This window comes from Monodelphis domestica, chromosome 6 (assembly GCF_027887165.1).
Source record: "Monodelphis domestica isolate mMonDom1 chromosome 6, mMonDom1.pri, whole genome shotgun sequence".
In the NCBI taxonomy this organism is placed as follows: Eukaryota; Metazoa; Chordata; class Mammalia; order Didelphimorphia; family Didelphidae; genus Monodelphis; species Monodelphis domestica.
The window spans coordinates 264,577,161-264,600,597 of record NC_077232.1 but is presented as its reverse complement, the minus strand read 5'-3'; the positions used below and the strand labels follow the sequence as shown (position 1 = coordinate 264,600,597).

The following is a 23,437-nucleotide window of genomic DNA, read 5'->3' as shown; positions in this document are numbered from 1 at the left end:
GGCCTCAGACACTTCCCAGCTGTGTGATCCTGGGCAAGTCACTTGACCCCCATTGCCTAGCCCTTACCACTCTTCTGCCTTGGAGCCAATACACAGTATTGACTCCAAGATGGAAGGTAAGGGTTTTTACAAAAAAAAAAAAAGTTTCCCTTGACATTGCTCATTACATATTCTGGCCAGTACTCCCTGTTTTAGATTCCCTGAGATTTGATCATGCTGTCTTCAGGCTTTGCTGCTCTCCTTGCCTTTCTAAGACTATCAGTGCTTACTAAAGATGCCTAGTTCTATATCTTGAGCTCACAGCTTCACAGATAGAAACTTCACAAAAATCATTAGAATGTAAACTCCTTGAGGGCAGGGACTATCTTTTGCTTCTTTTTATATTCCTAGTTCTTAGCATAGTGCCAGGCACAGAGTAGGTACTTAATAACTGTTTATTGAATTGAAAATCTCTACCATAGCAATGACATCATAATGACATGGAGCTGATCAGATTATTAAGTGAAATAGTAGAGATGGAGAAAAGAGATTAGGACAGATGCTTGAAGTACAACTCATTATTAGTGGATGTGATATGAAAACTAATCTACCAAAGGAGAATGAGGAGTGAATACCCAGAGAGAGGGAGAACTAGGAGAGAGTAGTGTAATGAAAACCTAGTGACAAGAGAATATCAATGAGAAAATAACAATAATGTTACGGGATATAGAGATGTCAAGAAGGATGAAGACTGAGAAAAGGCCACTAGATTTGGTGAGAAGAGAAGCAAATGAGGCAATGTCGTTATTACCTCATTGAAATCCAAAGCCTAGAGAACCTTGAACTTAGCTTAGAGAATTATGAATATTTGGAGAATAGATGAAATGGGGATGCCTTTAAGTCTTTTAAACCTTTGACTTCCTGTATTAATAAGTAGGTTTCCTTTCTTTTAAAGTTGTGTCTGAAAGTCTAGAAGAAAAGTAAATAAAGAACAAATGGCAAATATTTATTTAACAGGAGTTGACTCTAAAAATTAGAATATTCAGTATATGATAGCCACAGAAGAATGTTTTATAAGCAAAATTCAGTTTACTGTAGGTTTTTAATCTTAATGAGGTAGTAACATCATTGCCTTATTGTTTTTCCCTCCTCACTGCTTCTTGGAAAATTAGAAGAACCTGATGAGTGACCTTGCCTGTAACAATTTCATCTATTTCACCAGACAATAGACATCCACTTCAGGTGGGAGATAAGCCCCATCCGAAGTCAAGTAGCTCTTTTGTTTCCAGAAGCTTCTCCCAGTATATCACATCCTTCTTCTCAGGATCGAACTCAGGATCTTCAGCTTGAGAGACTGACCCGCTGCTTGTAGCATCAAAGAGTCACTTGACTTCGGATGGGGCTTATCTCCCACCTGAAGTGGATATCTATTTGTCTGGCGAAGTGGGACCTTCCATCAGGGGGAAAACTCTCCTGTGACAAGGTCAAAACCTGGGGTTTCTACCCTTAAACTAAGTAAACTGGGGATTTCTAGATTTCCACTTTGAGAGAATCAATACTATGCATTGGTTCTAATGCCAAGAGCAAAAAGGGCTAGGCAAGGGGTGTGGGGGTGTGGTGGGGTGTGGGGTGAGTGACTTGTCCAGGGTTACACAGTTAGGAAGTATCTGAGGCCAAATTTGAATCCTGGACCTCCTGCCTGTGGTCCTGGATCTCTATGAACTGGGACAAAACCTAGCTGCCTCCTCTCATTCTCTTTTGATGAATCATCTTCTTCCTGTCCATTAAGTGCATGTGTCCCTTGAGACTCTCTCTATAGTCTTCCTCTTGGGGATCTTGATTTAATCAGGTCACAGGGGTTTAAGTATAATTTCCACACAGATTACTCAAAATCTAGAAGTCTAGACCTAATTGGTCTATTTGTCTATTGGACATTTCCAACTGGTTAGGAAGTGATGTGCTGGAGCTGGCTTATACTGGCTTTTGAGAGATGATTGTTAAGTTTTCAGTGTGAGCCTTGGGAATTGGCAAATGCTAGAAATAAAGATTTAATTTATTGTTTTGTTGATTGTCTAGACTTAAGAGAGCAATGGAGAAAATGTCAATATTGTAGTTTAAACTTAAGTCTGTCAAGCATCCATTTTTCCCTCTGGAGAAATGGCTATTAAACCCCTGTGTCTAGGCATCCCAACCTCAATATGTCCAAAACAAAGCCCATTATATTTCCCCTAAACTGTTCCCTCCTTCAGACTCTGTGCTTTGGAGTCATCTTTGATTTTTCCCTTCCTAGCTGTGTTACCTACTACTCTTTTACCTTGGAACTGATACTTATTATCCCTTCTAAGATAGAAGGTGTTTTAGTGTGTCTTAAAGTATCTTAGAATTAAAATAAAGTACTTGTCCCAAGGCAGGAGAGTAGTAAGGACTAGGCAATGGAGGTAAAGTGACTTGGCCAAGGTCACCCAGCTAGGAAGTGTCTGAGGCCAAATTTGAACCGAGGATCTCTTGTCTCTAGACCCAGTTCTGAGCTACCTAACTGTCTCTACTCATTTATATCTTGAATTCCTCAGTTAAAATGTAAGCTCCTTGAATAGTAAGGACTGTTTTTTTCTTGTATCTAGTGTCCAATGAAATGTCTTGCAAATAGAAAAGTACTTAATAAATGTTTATTGAATTGAAGTATATCAAGCAGCTTCTTTAATTTCATATCTTGTGTGACTAACTTAACTATGTCTCATTTTTAATTCATATTTAGTTAATAAGACAATTTACTTTTGCCTATAAATACAAAAGCCCCTTTGAATATACTGGCAGTAATATTCCATCAGTGTTATTTTCTATTCCTTCAGTTATCCCATGTTGCATGGTAACCTGTGTTCAGTTAAAAGATGAGCCCATTTGGGGTGAGAAAAGGAAACACAAAGAAAAAAAAATTTCCTCTCATCAATTTGTCATTTACATATTGAAATATTTTGATTGAATCTCCAAACCTTTGCTGATGAGAAAAAGGAAGAAAGCTGAATGGCAGAATACTGTAAGTGTAATGTCCCACCAATGAAGAAGGGGCCTGGATATTGATGCTTTCCTACCCCTTGACTGAAAGTTGGAGGTTGTTTAAGATCCAATGCTTAGCAATGAGCCAACTGAGAAGTATGACTTTCTACCAAGTTCCCCGTTGATTTTTGTCATTTCCTTTTACTTTAACATAAATCTGAGACATTGTCTTAAAAATCCTTTCATACTAATCACTAATGTTGGCCTCATACTTCCATTTAATAATTATTGAAAGCTTTTATTGATTTCTTGCTACTCCACAGTGGTATGATAAGAATGCTGGCAAAATCGAACAAAAAGAGGCTTCCAGATGGGGCTGTCTTATTGGTCTCACATTTTCAGAACTGTGCGAATGCTGAAACGAGAAATGACAGGTATTAGTTAGTTAATTCACAATTTAGGCATCTGTATTGTCCTTAGCAAGTGACTGACTAGTCTACCATGTATATAAATACTAACTTTGTCTGCTTAGCTTTTCTGATCCCTTGCTTTATCATTCATAGACAACCCAGACCCAGGGCAGGAGGTGGGGAGATAACAAATCACACATCTGTTCCTGTCTTTGCCATGTGTTATTCTCCATCCTTAGTCTCTCTGCCATCAAATCTAGAAGGAGGATTTAATTTAATTTAATCCTCCTTTTGACTATGCCCATCATCACTGCTGAAAACTATTTATTACGAGCCCCAGTGTATGACATTTTACTAGATATGAGGGTCAGAGAGTACTATGCATAGTAACAAGATGACAGGGTCATTGCTCTCAAGGAGCCTATGGTGGAAGGAAGCCCAAGTCTATGCTGTTATAATACCAATAATTCCTTCATAGAGATTCTTCAGTAAATGTTGGAGGAAGAAATGAAGGATGATTTATTTTAATTTCCAAAGCTCATTGCAGTGAAGTGGATGCATTGAGTATTTAATTACAATTGACATTTTGTACCCTTTCACTTTCCACTCTCCCCCATTGGGAATATGAATGGACACTTTTGGAATAAGTAGTTACTATGTCTCAAAAAAGAAACATTTTTCAATTTTCAAATTTTCCATTTTTCAAATTTCCATATGATAGTTTAAATTTTATTTTATTTTTATTAAATACCACTATGGAAATGTACACTGTTGGAATCTGGGGTTTTTCTTAGCATGTTATTTGTAGAAACCTCCAGTGTAGCAAAATTTGTTTTGTTCTTTTCTATCCATGAGTAATATCAGAGAATAAATCATTCCTCTGAAAAGCAGGACAAATAAATTGGTGAAGTGGGTGTTGGGGAAGATTGATAAGGGAGTCAAATAGGTTTAATTCACCTATATTGTAAGCATTACTACACATCTGTACTTTGCAGGGTGAAAATAATACTTATCTGTAATATGAGGTCAAGGCATTTTTCATTTACTTTTATGTACATCAGAATGCATTAGTCTCAGGATCTAAGCTAAACGGGTGCCCAAATCTGAAAGTCATAATACTCCTGCTCAAATTCCCAAATGCTTTAGAGAGAATTCATCATTAAAGCCATTGGTGAAGCAAGATATTCCTAGAACTGATGATTTAGGATTTTCCAACTTACCACATGACTATAGTTCTAAGTAAGCCCTTCAACAATGCCGTGTAGATTTTGTTTCTTGTTTCTGTTAACTCCAACCTATTCATCCCCCCATTACCTTTAACGTTTACTATTTAATCTTAAACAAAAGAGCCTGAAATTCATTAAAAAAATATTTAGCTTTAGACCTTGGAGAAACCATAGACCACAAGTGACCAACTTTGTCATTCCTCCTTGCTGTGGGATAACAAAAAAGTTTCATTATCTTCCAATATCACTCTGCCCTTCATGTTTGATTCTTACAGTCCTGCTACTATTCACATTGTTTCACGTCTGCTCTAGTCAGATGGCATTGTGCCATTTCAGTCAAATATGTTTTGTGGTCAGTTGGCCTAGATTCTAGTTTCAGATCCTATATTATTGGCTATGTGACTTTAAGTAAGGCTTTGAAACTTTCCACAGCTTATTTTCTTTATCTTATTCAGTATGCCGGAAGTCTCTCTTTCCCTATTGGCCCCTTCTCCATCATTAGACTGCAAGTTCTTTAAGAATAGGGAATATATTGGGTAGCTTAAAAGACTAGCATAGTTCTTAGCACACAGCATGTGCTTAATGAATACTTACATAACTGACTTGAATGGAATAAAGATTGCCTACAGGGTTCACAAGATTTGTTGACCAATCTCTATTGGGATCAAGGCTAAGTACTGCCATGAGATCCTGGAAAACTCAAACCAGTTTTAATCAGTCATCTTTTTATTTCTTCCTACTCTTAACTTATTCTTTGCCTTGACCATGGCTTCCATTTCCTCCATCCCTCAGTTTTACTACAAGGTATCACCCCCTATTCTCTCTTCTCCCTTCTCAAATTTGACTTCTTGGTGAGTTAATTTTCAACTCTTTTCTATTCTATACTCTGTTTCCTCTTCCCTTCATTTTGTTGATGATCCTGTCTTGACAGACTATAAGCCTGAATTATTTCCACCTTCGGTTTTATTCATATGCTGCTGAATGGAAATAGAGGGGATCTTGAAACCAGGATTGTCTATTTCAGAATTGTATTGACTAATCTCAAATCATTTTGGACTATGGCAAATCTCCATGACTCCATGACTCATCTCCAATTTATTACCTATTCTACAGACATTTTTTTCTTCTTCTCAAGAGTCCCATTCCACTCCATCCCTACCCTTACCCTCTCTCTTAAAGACCTTGCTTCACACTTCACTGAAAAAATTGAGACTGCTCTCTGAGTTTTTCCTTCCCCCCCTTCTTTCATATTACTTTTCCAATCTTATTCTGTTCTATACCATCCTTCCTACATATTCTGTGATCCAGTGACACTGACTTCCTGGCATAATCTCTCTACTTGGGATGTTTCACTAGTAGTCCCTCATTCCCAGAAAGTTCTCTCTTCCCATTTCTACCTCCTGGCTTCAATGATTTCCTTTAAGTCCAATTTATAAGAAGCTTCTCCTGACCCCTTTCCTTAATTTTAATTCTTTCCTTCTATTGATTATCTCCAATTTATCCCTATGTGTAGCTTTGTTTGAATATTGTTGTTGATATTTTGTTTCTCTGAGCTCCTTGACAATAGAAGGTCTTTTACTTTTCTTTGTACCCCTAGCATTTAATAGGAGTCTGGCACATAGTAGATACTCAATAAGTGTTTGTTGATTGATAATCAAGATTTAATTGATAATTCAATAACCAATCAAAATTGAAATGGATTCACTGACATTCTTAGATATTATCTCCCACTATCTCTTCCTTCCCCTCAGTCTCTGATGTTGAGGTGGTCCTTCTGATGGCCAAGGTGAGCCCTTCTACATGTACCCTTTATTTCATTTCCTTCTGATTTCCTCCAGAAATCCCTCCCCATCATCATTCCAGATCTCTCTAATCTTCAGTAATCTCCACTTTCACATAAATCTCCTTGCTAATTCATTCTTTCCCCATCTACTGGCTAACACTATCTCTTATTTCCCCTTCTGTACTAATCTCCTTGAAATGATCCAACCATGCTTCTCTTCTGACCATCTCTCTCACTCTCTATTCTCAAGGTATACACAATGGGTGGCTCCCTTTCCCCATCCATTACACTTCTTAGCCTTTTCTAAAGCCTTTCCAATCTGCCTTCCAACTTCACCATTCAGCTGAAACTCCTCTCTCCAAAGTTACCAAGGACTTATTATATACTGCCAAACCCTAAACCTTCTTGATGATTCTTATCCTCATTTCCCCTCCCCTGGTAGCATTTGAAATAGTTGATCACCTTCTCCTACATAGATATTCTTACCTTCCTATGTTTATGTGACTCTACTTTCACTTGGTTCTTATACCTTTGACTACTCCTTGTTCTCTTTTGCTGAGTCTTCATTATGATGAGTATGTACACTGACTATAGGTGTCCTCCAAACTCAGTCCTAGGCCCTTTTTTTCTTTCTGTGCTAGGAATTCTTCTGGAATCTTTGAACTTAAAAGAATTATTCTGATAACTGTATTTCAATATAACTAATTCCCTTTGTAATCTTATATATTTTATTGTGTTCATTTAAAAAGTTCTCTTCTGAGAAGTCTAGAATCTTCACCAGTCTGGCAAAGGGTTCCACAACACCAAAAAGGTTAAGATTTTTTGTTCTATACTCTTTCATGTAGTGATATCATCAACGTACATGGCTTCAATTATAATTTCTATGCGGATGATTCCCAGAGCTATTTCTCTTCCATTATATCCAGTTCTCCAATTCCAACTTTCTACTAGACATTTCAAACTATGTGTCCTGGTTGCTGTTTGTCACTGGTTGAGTCATGTTTGACTCTTCATGATCCTGTGGATCATAGCATGCCAACACTGTCTATGAGATTTTTCTTGACAAAGATACTGAAGTGGTTTGCAATTTCCTTCTCCAGTAGATGAAGTCAAACAGTGTCTTGTCCAGGGTCACACAATTAATGCCTGAGCCCAAATTTGAACTTAGGTTTTCCTATCTCCAGGTCCAGCACTTTATCTAATGAGCCACCTAGCTGTCTTGAATGTCTTATAGGTTTCTGAAATTCAATGTGCCTGAACCAGAATTCATGGTCTTTCCTTTCAAGTTTTTCCTTCTTCCACCCAGTTAGGCTAATGATCTATATGTCAAGCTTGATTTTTCTCTCTCACCCTACCCCCACCCCCATAGGGGTAGGTAGGTGGCACAGTGGATGGAGTACTGGGTCTGGAGTCAGGAAGACTTAGCTTCCTGAGTTAAAATCTGCTCTCAAGACACTAGTTGTGTCTTAGTTTCCTCATCTGTAAAATTAGCTGGGGAAGGAAATGGCAAACCACTTCAGTATCTTTGTTGAGAAAACTCCAAATGGGGTCACAAAGAGTCATGTATGAATAAAAATAATGGAACAATAGTTCTAATAAAAATGGCCTATCTAATTTTTCTCTTTAGATGCCCCTTTCATATGTCAGTTTCTCTACATTCACATAGCCCCTTCTCTCTGATTCCAGCTCTTATCACATTTCTCTGGACAATTGTGATTGCCTTTTAGTTGATCTTTCTGAATTAAGTATTTCCCCACTATAATTGGTCTTCCACACAGTTTTCAAAGTGATTTTTCCTAGTATGAGTCTGACGGTGCCACCTGCCTATGCAATGAACTTCTTAGTCTTCTCTCCAGAGTCAAATAAAAAGTAATTTTTTGGTCTTTTAAAATTCTTTATAACCTACCACTTTCTTCTTTTTCTCAATCTCCCATCTCCATAGCTTACTACTGGCTACTTCCCCATAGCTAGAATGTTTTCCTTTCTCATCTCCAACTTTTAGAACTCCTAGCTTCACTCAAGACTTAGCTTAAGTGCATCCCCTCTCTGGGAGGATTTTCCTGGTCTTATCTTGTCTGTCTCCTCTTAGGTTATATTTTATTCATACTATATTTCTTTCATATGTTCTTGGCACCTAGTAGGTGCTTAATAAATGCTTACTGACTGACTCATTCACTGATATTCTTTTGACGTACTTTCCTACTATCTCTTCCTTCACTTCAGTAACTAACTGATCATAAGTTGGTATCCTTGAAATATGTTGGATTTATATATGTATCATCTCCCATTGAAATGTAAGCTTTTTGAGGGCAAGGACTGCCATTGGGTTTTTTTTAATCTCTAGCATTTATTACAATATCTGTGATGTAGTTTATGTATGTTTAATAAATTCTCAGTGATTAATTGATCTGAATTCATAGAATGATAGCTCTGGAATTGGAACGGACCTCAGATGCCATCTATTCCAGCCCCTTCATTTAATACATGTGGAAACTGAGGCCCAGGGAGTTTAAGAGTGTTGCTCAAGTTCACTCAAGGAGTAATAGGGGTGGAATTTTAATCCATCATCCAAAGTGATTCTTACTTCAAAGCCAGTGGAAGTTCCCCAAGTTTCCTTCTCTTGTACTATACTGCTTCATTTTATTTGTAATTTCTAAACAAGACTTGCTTTAGAGTACTTTCTCTTCAAAGGACACCAAAAACTCCAACTACTCAAGGTAGCTCTAACTGAACTCTAACATAAAAAAAGAGCTTTTGTTATCATTTCCCTTCCTTCTGTCTAAATTATCCTATCCCAAAAGTTAATTTGGTGAAGCAGCAGAGTGTCATTGGCTTTGTGCCATTCACCTGAATTCCTTAGTCACTTCTTTTCTGACAGACTCCCTCTGAAAACAAAGTCAAATTTCTCAGTAGAAAAATGGGGAAAGGTGCATAGCAAATTAAAATCTTACCTCTTTCCTGAGCGTAGCAGATCAAATCCTTCATTGATCTTATCAAAATTATAAACATGTGTTATTAATGGATCCAAGTTAAATTTCTTGCTTAAAACATCAGAGACTATCTTGGGGACATCATCTTTGCTTTTAAAACCTAAAAAATTGTGAACAAAATATCATTATTTCCCTCAGATAAACAAGGTGCATGCAGTTGTAAAATTGGCAGCTTGTAATAATGGTTTTTCATTTGTATTATATAATAAAGGTGAACTGATGTCTTTAACCTCCCCTTGAGGTGATTGTATCAATTTTTTTTTAGAGAATATCTGCTTCCTTTAGAAGATTTACATACGAAGGGTTTCACAGGCACAAAGGTAAGAAATAGATTTTTAGATTACAGCAATGAATGAAACTGCAGTGTTTTGGCTTGAAGGTCCAAGTTCTCTACACAGGTTCTGAAGTCTACTTCATACAGCAGACATCCACCTTACAGAATGTCTTAGATAAGAAACTGAGGATCCTAGGGCATAAGTTTTATATTCCTCACTGTTGCATATTAAAGACAAGAGCTACAGAAGAGACATTTTTATTTGGAAAGTGAATGGCTGTCTAATAAAATGGCATCGTAGAAGGGAATTTGGATTTTGAGACTGGCTTAAAAGATAGTGATGCCAAGCTCATCAGGAACAGAGTACAACTAGCAATGGGTGGTAAGGATGTAGTTATCTGGTGTCTTGCAAATCTAACAGAAAGCAATTTATGACAAAAAGAATGGAAGAGTGAGAAAACTGACTGCCCACAGCCAATCAAATATGCTGAAGAAGTTACTGGAAGAGTCTCTTCTAGTTTACTGACTTGTTTGTCAGCTCTCAGTGTGGAAGAGAAGAGACATTTAAATCTGAGACATTTAGAAGTTTATAGGAAAGAAAATCCAGCAAGAGAAGTCTCAAATTTCTAAATACAAAGCCCTATAGGATAGTCAAAAGGAAAAGAAAATGGAGGTATGAAGGCAAGGAGCTCTGTTGTGCACAATTGAGACTAGTTGCAATGAAACCCATGATTCTAAAGTAGCTCTGGACTGTTAGGTTGGGTAAAGGGGATGGAGAAATCTGAGGTCTTATTTTACATTAAGAAGGCATATTTTTAGTGAGGAAACTCATGAATTAGAAGGCGGAATAGGATAGAGAGATCATTTTGATGAAAGGAGCTAGTGATGGAGAGAAGAGGGAATAAACATTTATTCAGTACCTACTGTGTGTAAGGCAATACGTGAAGCACTAAGATCAATGAAGGGAGAAACAGAAGCAATTTTGTAACCTGAGTATCTAGTTAGAAAGATTAGATGAGGACCTCAGGAATGGATTATAAGTCTAGTACAGAGGCTTTGGTATAGTAGTAATGGAGAAGTTCAGTTATCCAGACATTTGTTGTCACTCTCCCTTTTTTGCCAGAATCAGTGCATTTCTTATCCAGGAGAAAATACCTAATTCCAAAGGACTTGTGATGAGAAATGCTATCCACTTTCAGGGAGAGGACTGTTGAACTCTTAGATTATAGGATACTCTTTTCACTTAAAATTATTAAGCACTCATATTTCAGGCATTGTGATAAATATTAGGATTACAAAATGAGGCAAAAGATAGTCCCTATCCATAATGAGCTCACAATCCAATGGAAGAAACAACAAGTACCTAAAATTTTAGCAAAACATTTGCCCAAATATCCTATATTATTTTTTATGGAAAAGATGGAGAGATAAAGACTAAGAAATAATATAATTACATGGATTTGGAATTGGTAAAAATAGCCCATCAGAATTGTCGACGGTGCTTTAACATCTTGGGAAAAGGCCTCCAAGGTGATTGTTCTAGGGATCTGTACTTGGCTCTATTGCTATTTAACATTTTTTCCAACATTTTGGGAAAAAGCACAAATTATATCTTTTATTGGATTTGTAGATGACACAAAGCTGGAAAGGGAAGCTAACAAATTGCATAACAGCACTGCTTCTTCACCCCTAGCTTTCATTATATAGGATGTTGGCAAAAGCAGATTAAATTTACAAGTGCCATATATACATTCTGCCTCCTCTGCCAGAGCTGTTATTAAATGTCAAGTATACCCCTGCCTAAATAGCAAATCTGACTATATCACTCCTCTCCCCTCCTGCTCAGTAAACTCTAGTGTCTCCCTATCAACTGTAGGATCAAATATGAAGTCTTCTGTTTGGCATTGAAAGCTTTTCGCAACTTGATGTTCCTTATCTTCTTATACTTCATTTTCCTCTATGCTCTATAGAATCTAGTTTAACTAGTTTTGATTCCTTGCACAGAACTCTCAGTCTTCAAACTCTATGCCTTTTCACTAGCTGTCCCCATTCTTGGAATTCTTTCTATCCTTATTCCAGCCTCTTAGTTTCTCTGGATTTCTTCAAGACAGCTCCAATCCTACCTTCCTTAGTGGATACCTCCTGGTTCCTCCAGCTGCTAGAGCCTTTCCTCTGAGATGATCTTCCACTTATCCTGTATGCATCTTGTATGAGCCTAGTTATTTACACATTGTCTCCTTTTTTTGGAATGCAAACTTCTGTAAGATAGGGGCTGTTCCCCCCCCCCCCCTCAGTAGCCCTAACATTTAGCATTGTGCTCATGGGGGTAGGGGGGTGGAAGGGGAGAGAGGGAGTTAACTGTGTATTTGAATGTAAGAAACAAATCAATTTACATTTAAAATGATCAGAAATAGCAATTTTCAATGTTCAAAGAGTTGTGGGAAGATAGGCACACCAATACATTGTTGGTGGAGCTTTTGAAATGATACAACCATTTTGGAAAGTAATTTGGAATTATACAAATAAAGTTACTAAAATGTCTATATTCTGGGAAAAGTGCTTATTGACTGACTAAGGCAGCTTGAAATTTTTCTAGGAAAAACACAGTTCACCTCTTGGTCACTTAGAAATGGAAGACTAGCCTGGGGCCAAAAAAATGAATGTTTTTTATAAATGGATTTCTTAGTTGTGAAAAACTGTATGTTTGAGTTTTGAACAGGCATTCTTTTCCCATGTCAAACTACATACCTCCAAAAACAGCTCCTTTCCAGGTGCGTCCAGTCAAAAGTAGCAGAGGGTCGATAGAAATAGTTTGGGAACCAGGAGGAACGCCCACAATGACACAAACTCCATAAGCATCATTGCAGGATAATAGGGCAGCTGTCTTGGATGAAACATATGCACATTTTATAAATATATATATATATATATTAAATTGGAGAAAAAAAGTTCTATCATTGGCACTCTCCATGGAAATGTAATAAAGAGCTATAAAGCAATCACCTAACTAGGTTATATATTATGCTATTATATACACACTAACCCCACAAAGAATCTCCTTGCTATTGGCACATATCAAACACTCCAATGACTATAGGGAAAACTGGTGCTTTATAAAAAGGTACAAATCCTAGGATTTGGGGAAATAAAATAAGATTAATGCAGAAGAAAAGAAAATCTAGTCTTAGGAACATCTGACTCTTTTGAAGTCTTATCTTTCCACTGTGTTTTCTAAATAATGGCTGAAAGTCAAAAGGATTTTTAGAGTGCTACTCTCCCATGATTACATATCATATTAACAGTATTTCTTTCCGTACTACAGCTTTGCTAGGGAGAGAATCCAAGTTATTTCCATATTATAGGCAAAGAAACTGTGACATAGATAGTAAAGGAGTTTGCCCAACAGCATCCCCAAATAACTAGCAAGTAAAAGTTTTTTTTTTTGCCTATATTTCCTTGATGAGACCTTTTACTACAGTTCTTCTTTATTTAGGTTATGTTGCTGTCTGCTCATGCCTACTCTGGGCTTTTCCATTATCATTTTTGTGAATTTCATTGCCTATTTAATTCCTTAACAATTTTTCATTACCATATCCATGAAAAACTAGTAGAAAATACTTACTAAAAAAGATAAAAACTTGTTTCTGCAAGAAGTTTGTGGTTATTAAAGAAAAAACTACATATCATTATTGTTATTTATAACATTAATAGTGCTTATTAATAATAATGCATACTCATATTATATCTAAATGCTGTATCTCAATTAAAAAAAATCTAGACCTGCCATTGCATCCACCTAGGAAGTAGCATGACAAATAAACATAGCAGTAATTATTTTGTAATTCACAACTTAGAAAATTACTTGGGGCTCTGAGATGGTAATTGCCCATGATCCCATATTCAGTATGTATCAGAGGCGAAACTTGAACCTATATATATTGAACTTTTAGGTTTGCTTAAAACATTCCTTGGAGGAATAGGGAAAAAAATTCTTCAAAGCAATCTTGTGTGGCAGGTCATACAACCATCATTATTCCTATTTTACAGATGAGGTCACTGAGACTCAGACAAGACTTTCCTGTGGTGGCTAGTGAGTATTAGAACTGAAATCTGAACCCAAGTTCTTTGCACTACATTGCAAATACAGTTTCTCTCAAGTACTTGGGACTTTCAGGCCAGTGGTCTTTCCAATTCCTGATCATGAATTAAGAAGCTTAATTCTTCATGAGATTGATCTCATATTCCAACTCTGTAGCCCTGGCTACCTAGAACTGTCTATATACCCAGCAGACAAACTTCAAAGATTATAGATATCTCTATCATTGGTCTCTTGGGTTTGTGTGAACATTTCCTGACCCCAGCTCACAGGTGGAGAAATTTCAAGAGTATTATGAAATACATACCACTGTGTCCAGGCGTCCAATAACTTCGAATGAAAAATCAATGGTATTGTCGGTCATTTCAATCAGAACATCTTGAATGGGTTTCTTGTAGTCCAGAGGGTTGACACACTCAGTAGCACCTACCTCCTTGGCCTTTGCAAATTTGTCCTTGTTGATGTCTACCCCAATGATCCGGGAGGCTCCAGCTGCCTTGCAGCCTATGACTACTGACAAGCCAACGCCTCCCAGGCCAAAGACAACACAAGTAGATCCAGGGGTGACCTATGTTGTCAGAAAATACAAGAGCTTGTTAAATGAGGGTATTGGATTTACTTGCCCTAGTCAATGAACTTAAATTTTTTATAATTCTAAGTCAATCTAAGATTTCCAGGAATCATTTAGTACCATTTTGTTATATAGACAGGTAATAACAAATGAATCAAGGATTCAGTAAGTCATTGAACCTCACACAACCTTGCTTTCCTCCTCTGTAAAATTAGGGGGTTGAATTCCATGCTCTCTAAGGTATTTTAAAGCTCAAAAAATTTAATGGAAGGAGATATCAACTGCTTGATTCCATGGATACTTGGTCTTAGTCATTTTATACAGGAAGCAGAGAGTTTTAAAATTTCATCTGCAGGAATGTTTAAAAATTCCAACAATACTCCTATATCATTGGTTTGTCTTATGGCTTCTTTCAAGGATCTATGATTATTACATAATTCCCCATACTGGTGTTAATTAAGAACTCCACTGGGCCTTTTTATATTTTCTTCATGAATTTCTGGATCTGAAAAATTCATGACCATACAGTCAATGTGATGAGAAATATTTTAAAATTTATCTAGGATGGACTTCCAAGGAGAAATAAATGATCAAGGTAACTAAGTGATGTAGTGGATAGAACACTGGACTTGAAGTCAACAACACCCAAATTCAAATCCTGACTTAGATATTGCTATCTGTGAAATCCTAAACAAGTCACTTAAACTCAGCCTTAGTTTCCTCATTTCCAAATTGATGATAAGAATAGCATTTACTTAACAGGGTTACTGTGAGGACAAAATGAGATAACCTCTCTCTCTCTCTCTCTCTCTCTCTCTCTCTTTCTCTTTCTCTCTCTCCATCCATCCATCCATCCATCCATCCATCCATCCATCCGTCCGTCCGTCCATACATTCATCCACCCATCTATCCATCTATCTATCTATCTATCTATCTATCTATCTATCTATCTATCTATCTATCTATCTATCTATCTATCCATCCATCTATCTATCTATCTATCTATCTATCTATCTATCTATCTATCTATCCATCCATCCATCCATCCATCCATCTATCTATCTATCTATCTATCTATCTATCTATCTATCTATCTATCTATCTATCTATCTGTCTGTCTGTCTGTCTGTCTGTCTGTCGGTCCGTCTATCTATCTATCTATCTATCTATCTATCTATCTATCTATCTATCTATCTATCTATCTATCTATCTATCTATCTATCTAACCATTTATCTATCTAGTCATCTATCTCTCTATGTTAGTATTCTGTTCACTTAGCCACTGACCTGCTTACATGCTTTACATATGGGGACACTGAGGTCCAGAGAGATGAGGACTTACTCAAAGGTACACAAGTAGTATTATTGATAATTCTCTGATTCCAAAGAATTTTCCCATTAGACAAGAGGTGTGTCAAACTCATAGCCCCAGAGAGCTCCCAAACAAGTAAAATGTAATTGGGAAATGTTTTAAAAAATAAATAAAAGTGAGATGCATCATACATAATGTTAATTTGTGGTTTTCTCTGTCACCAGAGAATTTATTTCTATCTGAATTTCATAGACAGCATTTTGACTAACCAGCTTGAGATTTATTTGATTTTTTTGTCCTACTTATATCAGTCATTAATAATGTGTGTGAAGGTTGCACTTTTATCCATTTTACTATTGGTGTTTGCCTCAACTTGTAATGAACTTTCCCTTAATTCTGTATTAGGTAAAAAGTAATTTTCTATGATTCTGTTGCACGAGATACTCCAGCTGTTTAATGATTAATCCTTGGGTTGTTCATTTACAAGTGAAGAGATGATGACAAAATACTAGTAATGGTTCTAGTGGTCTACTTTATTTTTTCCAAGCTGAGTCCTATATAGTCAGTTAAAAAAAATATAGCATTGTATTTATATTCCATTGGGCTTATTCAGGAAAAGACAATATTTGTGAATATGACTTAGGATCACAGAAGTTCAAGTATTATAAGTGGGGGTGTGCTGGTAAATGCTTAATGACTGGCTTTTCCCCCCAGGGGAGCAATGTACTTAGAACAGAACATACTTTAACATTTAAATCTGCTTTATTAATGTTTTCTCCATCTCGTTCCAATGTCTAGAAACTCAATCAGATAAAAAATCAAGTTCCAAACTGTAAGTAAGCCCATTTTTGAGGTGTAAATGCTCACACCGAAAATTTAACAGTTGCCTTTCCTGAGGCTGTTTAAGCTAGTTCACCGCTGATTATATAACAAGGATGAAGGCTAATGTTCTTAGGTTCCACTACCAGTTTGTTTGCTAATTTCCTCTTCCTCTTCCTCTTCCCCAAAACCCTATCCAAGAAGGCTATCTTGCTTATAGCAGTGATCCTTTTCCTTCTCACCCAACTCTATTTTGGTACTTGACTATCAATACTCCCCACCTTATTCCACTGGTAAAATGGATTAAATGCTGGACTTGGAGTCAGGAAGACTTGAATTCAAATGCAATGTTAGAGATCTGGTAGTTTTGTGACCGTAGGTAAGCCACTGAACCTCACAGCCTCAATTTCCTCATCTCTAAAATAGGGATTATAACCTCAGAGGATGGTTGTGTGAATCAAATGAGACAACATGAACCTTGAAGTGCAATATAGATGACAATTGTAATAATGTCCAAAGCTTTGGGGCAGAGTAGCTTCTCTTTACAAAAATAAGGTATGGACCCTCAAATTAGTCCAATCTCTCCCCATTTGGAGAGTGGGTTTTCAAAAGGGGTACATGAGAGAGAGTGAGAGAAAGCTGGCTAGCATTTGAGAGAGATACCAGTAGAATCCTGAGGAAGCCTTAGACTATTAGGTGGTTTGATTATAGCTAGAGGTACCAGAACTCTCCCCATTGTGGAAAATGAAAGGATAGCCAGCCATAGAGGGAAGTTATCCACTAACCCTTTCCTGACCCACACAATGACTATACAGAAGTAGCACAGGAATAACAAATTGCCCTATTAGAATGACTTTAGCTACCACCAAACAAACGCATGGAGTTGGAGCTGGGGTGGCATTTCCCAATCACTCCAGAAAGGAGCTTATAGAATTTGATTATATATAATTTGATTATAACATGGTATACAGCTGGTACATTAATACAGACAGAATCACCTAAATGGGTAATTTCCCTTATGCTCCTTTTATATCCAGGAATCATTCCAGCAGGGAATCATTAGCCTCAGGAGCAAAGGAAGGGAGAGAAGAGCAATGTTTTGTTAATAGACAAGAGATCAGCTAAGACATATATGGAGTTAAGAGTGGGTCTTCTTTGAAAGATAATTCTGCTAATAAGAAGTCAGGAAAATATGGGAATTGGAGAAAGCTCCTTCCAGAAAGGTCATATGGTAGTGGTTGCTGCTGATTAGTCAGGAAAAGTAGTTTATACTAGAAAATCAGAATGAGGGTCCAGGGTGAGAGAGGTAAGTTATTTCTAGATGAGATTACAAATATCTTGAAGAAGAGAATAAAGATGGGGACCTAGCTTACAGGCTTTGTCCTTTACTAGACAAAAATCCCTAACCCTCAGTCCTAGCATCCTCACCCTTATTCCAGATAGAGGAAAAGAAAACATTCTAGATATCTTTACTCTTTACATGGCCATCCAGACCCACACATGAAAGAAAAGAGAATCAGGACAACCAAGACAGATGGGGACATTGCTTTGCTTATCTGAGGGCTTACATAATTTGTTAAGTATCAGAACCAGGATTCAAATACATGGTGTCAGTTGCAAAATCCAATGCTCTTTCACTAGCCTACCTTGCTGACCTCTAAGAAAATATGTCCTTTCTAGCTACTAGCCCAAGTTTCTATTCTTTGATTATGCATCTTGTATATTGTATTGAAACATATTCTTACCTTGGCAACCTTTACTGCAGAACCATAACCAGTGGAAAATCCACAGCCAACCAAGCAAACTTTTTCCAGAGGAGCGGATGAATCGATCTTTACGACTGAGATTTCATCTACCACTGTATACTCAGAAAAGGTGCTTGTGCTAAGAAAATGATTAATTGGCTTTCCTCGGCAGGTAAATCTGGTGGTACCTTCCTTTAAGGTGACATCACGGTGATTCAGTCTATTCCAGAAAACACAAACAAATACACACACTTTTAGACCAAGGACCAGGAGGCACAGGAATCAACAGATACAATTCCAATGCTCCCCCAAGGAAAAGTGATAGAAACCTACGCATTTCCTTTGCATAAGTTGCCAACCGGGTGCTTACAAACTGTGCATTGTCTGCACTGTGGAGTAAAGAGTGGAATGACTTTGTCACCTATGGGGAGAAGAGAAAGTATTGTTAGAATTCTAGAATTGCATATCCCCTTACACCTAGCAGAATGGCTACTATGACAGCAAAGGAAAATAAACATTGGAGGGGATTTGGCAAAATTGGGAAACTAATGCATTGTTGGTACGGTTGTGAATTGATCCAACCATTCTAGAAGGCAATTTGGAATTATGCCCAAAGGGCTATAAAAGAATGCATGTCCTTTCATTCAGCAATATCACTACTAGGTTTGTATACCAAAGGGATAATAAAGAAATGGGAAAAGAAAGGACCTGTTTGTACAAAAATATTTATAAGTGAACTTTTTGTGGTGGCAAAAAAACTGGAAACTAAAGGGATATCCCTCAATTGGGGAATGGCTGAACAAATTGTGGTATTTGATGGTAATCGTTTTATAAGATCATTCTCTTATGAAAATGAATAATATGGAAATATGTTTTGATTGACAATACATGTATATCCCAGTGGAATTACATGCTAACTCTGGGAGGGAGACAACATGAATCTTGTAACTTTGGAAAACATGTATTTTTTTTTATTTGAATAAAACAAAGATAAAAATTTTTTAAGAATTCTAGAATTGCAGGATGTTGGAATTTGATGTTCATCTTCTCTAAGACAACCCTTATTTTATAGATGAGGAAACTGAGGCCCAGTGATCAGAAGTGAAATTATATCATAGTTTTGGGGCACATATGTTCTCTGCATCTATTATCATATTGATACCCACAATAACCCTATGAGGTATACTCCCCATTTTCAGATGGGGAAGTTGAGGGTCAGTGAGGACATAGTGATTATTTGAGAGTCCTAGCTAGAAAGTATGATTTGAATCCAGGTCTTCTGATCTTTATTTAGAACTCTATCCATTGCCTTCCCATGTGTGTAGACAAAGATAGAACCTTATAGGCATTCTACTTTTGACATGAGATAATTGCTCATCTGTCCATCTGGTAGTGTCTCCCTAATTCCATATATTTTTGTGCATTTTGTGTTCCCTAATATAATCTATCCAGTTTTACGTCTCTGATCCTGGGATTGACTGACTGATTGCATTGCTTGAATTAAACAAAGAAGCTTTGAGGAATTTTGCTAACCTTGGAGACTGTGTGATAAAGAAAGGGAATTTCTTTATATCTTTATTCTACCAACCTATCTTTTAAGGATGTTTGGTTTTGCTATCTTGCACCTGGATTTCAACAATAAGTACTAGCCCTCATAATCAAATTTCTAACCAATCAACTAGCCTGAGATATACTCCCTATTAAACTAAGGTCATTAACCTTCAGTAGCTCCCTATTACATCCAGAATCAAACATAAAATCCTTTGTTTGACTTTTGAATTATTTTATAACCTGAACGCCTCCAGTCTTCTTGCATTTTATTCCTCTCCTTATACCGTATGATCACCTGACACTACTCTTCTTGCTTATCTGGACCACATCAAAACAATAGGCCATATCTTGATTTTGCATTTTCTCTGGCTGTCCTTCATGCCTTGAACTCTCTCCCTTCTCATCTCCACTTCCTGGTTTCCCTGGCATTCTTCAAGTCCCATCTAAAATCCCACCTATTTATTACACAGAGCTTTTCTTTATGCCACTCTGATTCCCTGATTTCACTCTGGTGACATTTGGAAAGTGTGTGTGAATGGGAAGAGAATGGGGTGCAGAGAGCCCTAAGACCAGAAGACATTTATCCACACAGTAGCTCAGTTCCAAAGATAGCTTAAAACAGATGGTAGTCACAGGTGTGGAGAAATAATGCCCCACTCCCACCTACTTAATGGTTTCCTGCATTTAATCTCATTTTATTTTTACAATGATCTTGTGAGATGGACTAGACAGGTATTATCTGTACTTGACAGAGGAGGAAACTGGAAACCACTGAGGGGGGATATGTAAGGGGAGACTTTAGCACTATTTGGAATCAGGTATTCAATCTTCTTGGTTGGCTTACAAGCTTTTAAAGAATGCCATTCCTTCTCCTAGTTTTCCAGTTAGGGCTTTGGTTAGCTCCCTTACGACTACTCCCATTTGACAAATAAGATAAATAATGGGACCAAGAAATGCAATTCAACTTCATTTTGTCATGGGAAGCCTGTACTTACATGTGAGGAAATCCATAGCCTCTTGTCATTACCTGAAAGGGTTCCACCTTCTTAAACTCTTGCTACAGTTCTTCTAGAAATTCTAATTGATCTTGGGATGGCAATGAAGTTTTTCTCTTTAGGCTGTTTTAGACATTTTCATGGATATTTTAGAATTATTCTCTTCTTCTGGGTTTGTTCATTAGGTATCCATCTCTGCCATCACACTGGTGGTTCTTTATCTGGATTTTTCCACTCTTACATCTTGGATTGGGATTTTACATTAAGGTCTCCTCCATATACCTGCTTATTTTTCTTATGTAAATGCTTCCTCACTATTGCATCCTTGTAACAGAACTATCAGGATCTTGGATGTTCCTGGTCTGCCTTATCTGTTTCCTGGTGCTGGACTCCAAGAGTCAGGGTTGTAACCCTCTTCTTCACTGGAGGGATTTGGTTCAGAGATCTCTCCTATTTTGAGCAAGAGCATGGACCTAGTGGGACCTGAGGCTTAGATTTCCCCTCTACAGACCAGGGAGACAGTCCCTGGTTTTTTCTAGAGAGCCAAGTCCAAGATGCCCTATTTCTGGTCAGAGTGACAGTGCTGGACCCAGGCAATAAGGACTGAATCTGACATTCCAATTTCCCTATTCTGTCCCTGGGGTCCAATTCTATGATGCCAACCCAGCTTTGCTCCATATTTCTTGCCTTGTTTTCTTGTCTTAGGGTCAAATATATGATTTAGGGATAGAAAGGTGACCCACTGTCATTTCTACTTATTTTCCTGATCACTACTCAGCCTGACCTGGCATTGGTCTGAGATCTTTATGCAGTTGTCAGGGGGACTGGGGTGCACTGCCATCTTGAATTTGTGTCTTTTCTTCTCTTTTTAAGCCTTCACTACCACCACTACAGAGTTCCTCTTAGAGGGTTGTAGAATCTTAGTTTCTTCTGGGAAGAAATGAAACCAATTGATTTGAGAATTACTATGTTCAGATATCCTCCAGTATCATTTCATCTACTCCTTACTTTTGCTTTGTAGCCAATCATGTTGCCTTTAAGCCTGTGATTCAATCTACCCTGTTCTGTTCTTTTTTCTCTTCCCCAAACCATATATAATGGGCATTGTCCTTTTACTTGGGGCCTTTGGTATGAGTGGAGGCAAATCATTCACCCATATGTTGATAGGTAGAATGACCTTGCTGATAAATGTTATCTTGTTCAGAAAAAAGAATCAAATGAGACTTATCCTGTATATAGCTTGTGCTCTCTCTCCCCCTATACATATGTTTTCATGTTGTCTCCTGCATTTGACTATCAGCTTCTTGAGGGCAAGGACTGCCATTTGCCTCTTTTTGTATCCCCAGCACTTAGCAGAATGCTTGACATATATTAATGCATATTTCCTGAATTGAATTAATAACTATCATTCTTATAGCACTTTAAGGACTTTATATATTATCCTATTTGATCCTTACAGCAACTCTGTGAAGTAGGTGCTGTTATTATCCCCATTTTAATAGACTAGGAAAATAAGTTGGACAGGTTAAATGACCCACCCAAGATTAAATAAATCTCAGGCAGGATTTGAACTCAGATCTTCCTGACTCCAGACCAAAGAAAAATAAACATTTTACAATATAAGAATTTGGAACTTGAATTTTCTGTAGAGTTCCATCATTTATTTCATTATCTTTTCTCTGTTCTCTAGTAGCAAGGATAAGGAATTGCTCTTCAATTCAAATGAAAATAAGCAGATACACTATATCTAGCAAGGGCTATAAAAGTTCATCTTCAAAGAACTATAACTATATCTATCAATATTCAGTCAATTCTCCCTGGGCCAATTCATATCCTTGTGGTTGTGGATGATGCAGCTCTTGCTGTAAAGCTGGAAATCATTTGACTATCTCAGTTGCCTTCCATTTGAAATTTATGTCCATAACCAACATTATTTGCACAGCTTGAACAGAAAATAAGAATTAAAAATAAAACTCTAATGTTCCATGGTTTGTATTTTTTTTACCTGGTTTCACAGAAGTCACTCCTTCTCCAACGCTCTCCACAATCCCTGCAGCCTCATGCCCCAGGATTATTGGGACTGGGTATGCTAATAATCCAGCTACCACATGGTCATCTGAGCGGCAGATTCCTGTTGCAATAATCTGCATGGGAATAAGAGGTCGATGAGACCTTTGAGAAATTATAGGAGCTTCTCTGGCTTTCCATGCACATTATGCCCACATGTCTTGAAAATGATGACAGCTTATGGTGATGATCTGGCATTGGCATCACCTTTGTTGCCATCTATCATGGCTGAATGGTGTCATGGAAGAGTGTAGTTGAGGACTCCAAATACTGCATTGTCTGCTGTGTTATTATGAGGGAGCAAAGCAGGACTTTAAAGGAGAATTTGTAGTAAAAACTGTGATGTTACAATAAGTGATTTTCATAGGTACTAGGTACAGAGTGTTTTGTAGTTTCAGTGTACTTTCATCTCACTGAGATGTTTTTCATTCAATGTGCATTGCATTAAACTCTATATGAAAATTTTAAGTGTGTAGGATGTGTATAACTCTGTTATATGAGCTAGTGGCCCCAAGATTTTTAAAAAATGGCGTAGATCTGTCCCTCAAGGAAATTCCTCAAAAAGCTTATATTCTAGTAGGGTCTATTCTACCCATAAAAAAATAAATATGACAAGACAAGGATC

General features: G+C 37.3%; 1 protein-coding gene across 1 annotated transcript in view; it reads right to left on the bottom strand.

Annotated features, from left to right (window-relative positions):
* Positions 1–2,631: 2,631 nt before the first annotated feature.
* The window catches only part of LOC100015889 (alcohol dehydrogenase S chain-like), a 28,521-nt gene continuing 7,715 nt past the window's right edge, over positions 2,632–23,437 (bottom strand). The window contains exons 3-9 of the mRNA XM_003341384.3: positions 22,751–22,889; positions 18,533–18,620; positions 18,200–18,419; positions 14,060–14,320; positions 12,405–12,540; positions 9,344–9,482; positions 2,632–3,388 (exon numbers count right to left, since the gene is read on the bottom strand). Of these exons, the coding sequence (XP_003341432.1) occupies positions 3,364–3,388; positions 9,344–9,482; positions 12,405–12,540; positions 14,060–14,320; positions 18,200–18,419; positions 18,533–18,620; positions 22,751–22,889 (1,008 nt within the window). The 3' untranslated portion in view covers positions 2,632–3,363. The remainder of the gene's footprint in view (positions 3,389–9,343; positions 9,483–12,404; positions 12,541–14,059; positions 14,321–18,199; positions 18,420–18,532; positions 18,621–22,750; positions 22,890–23,437) is intronic.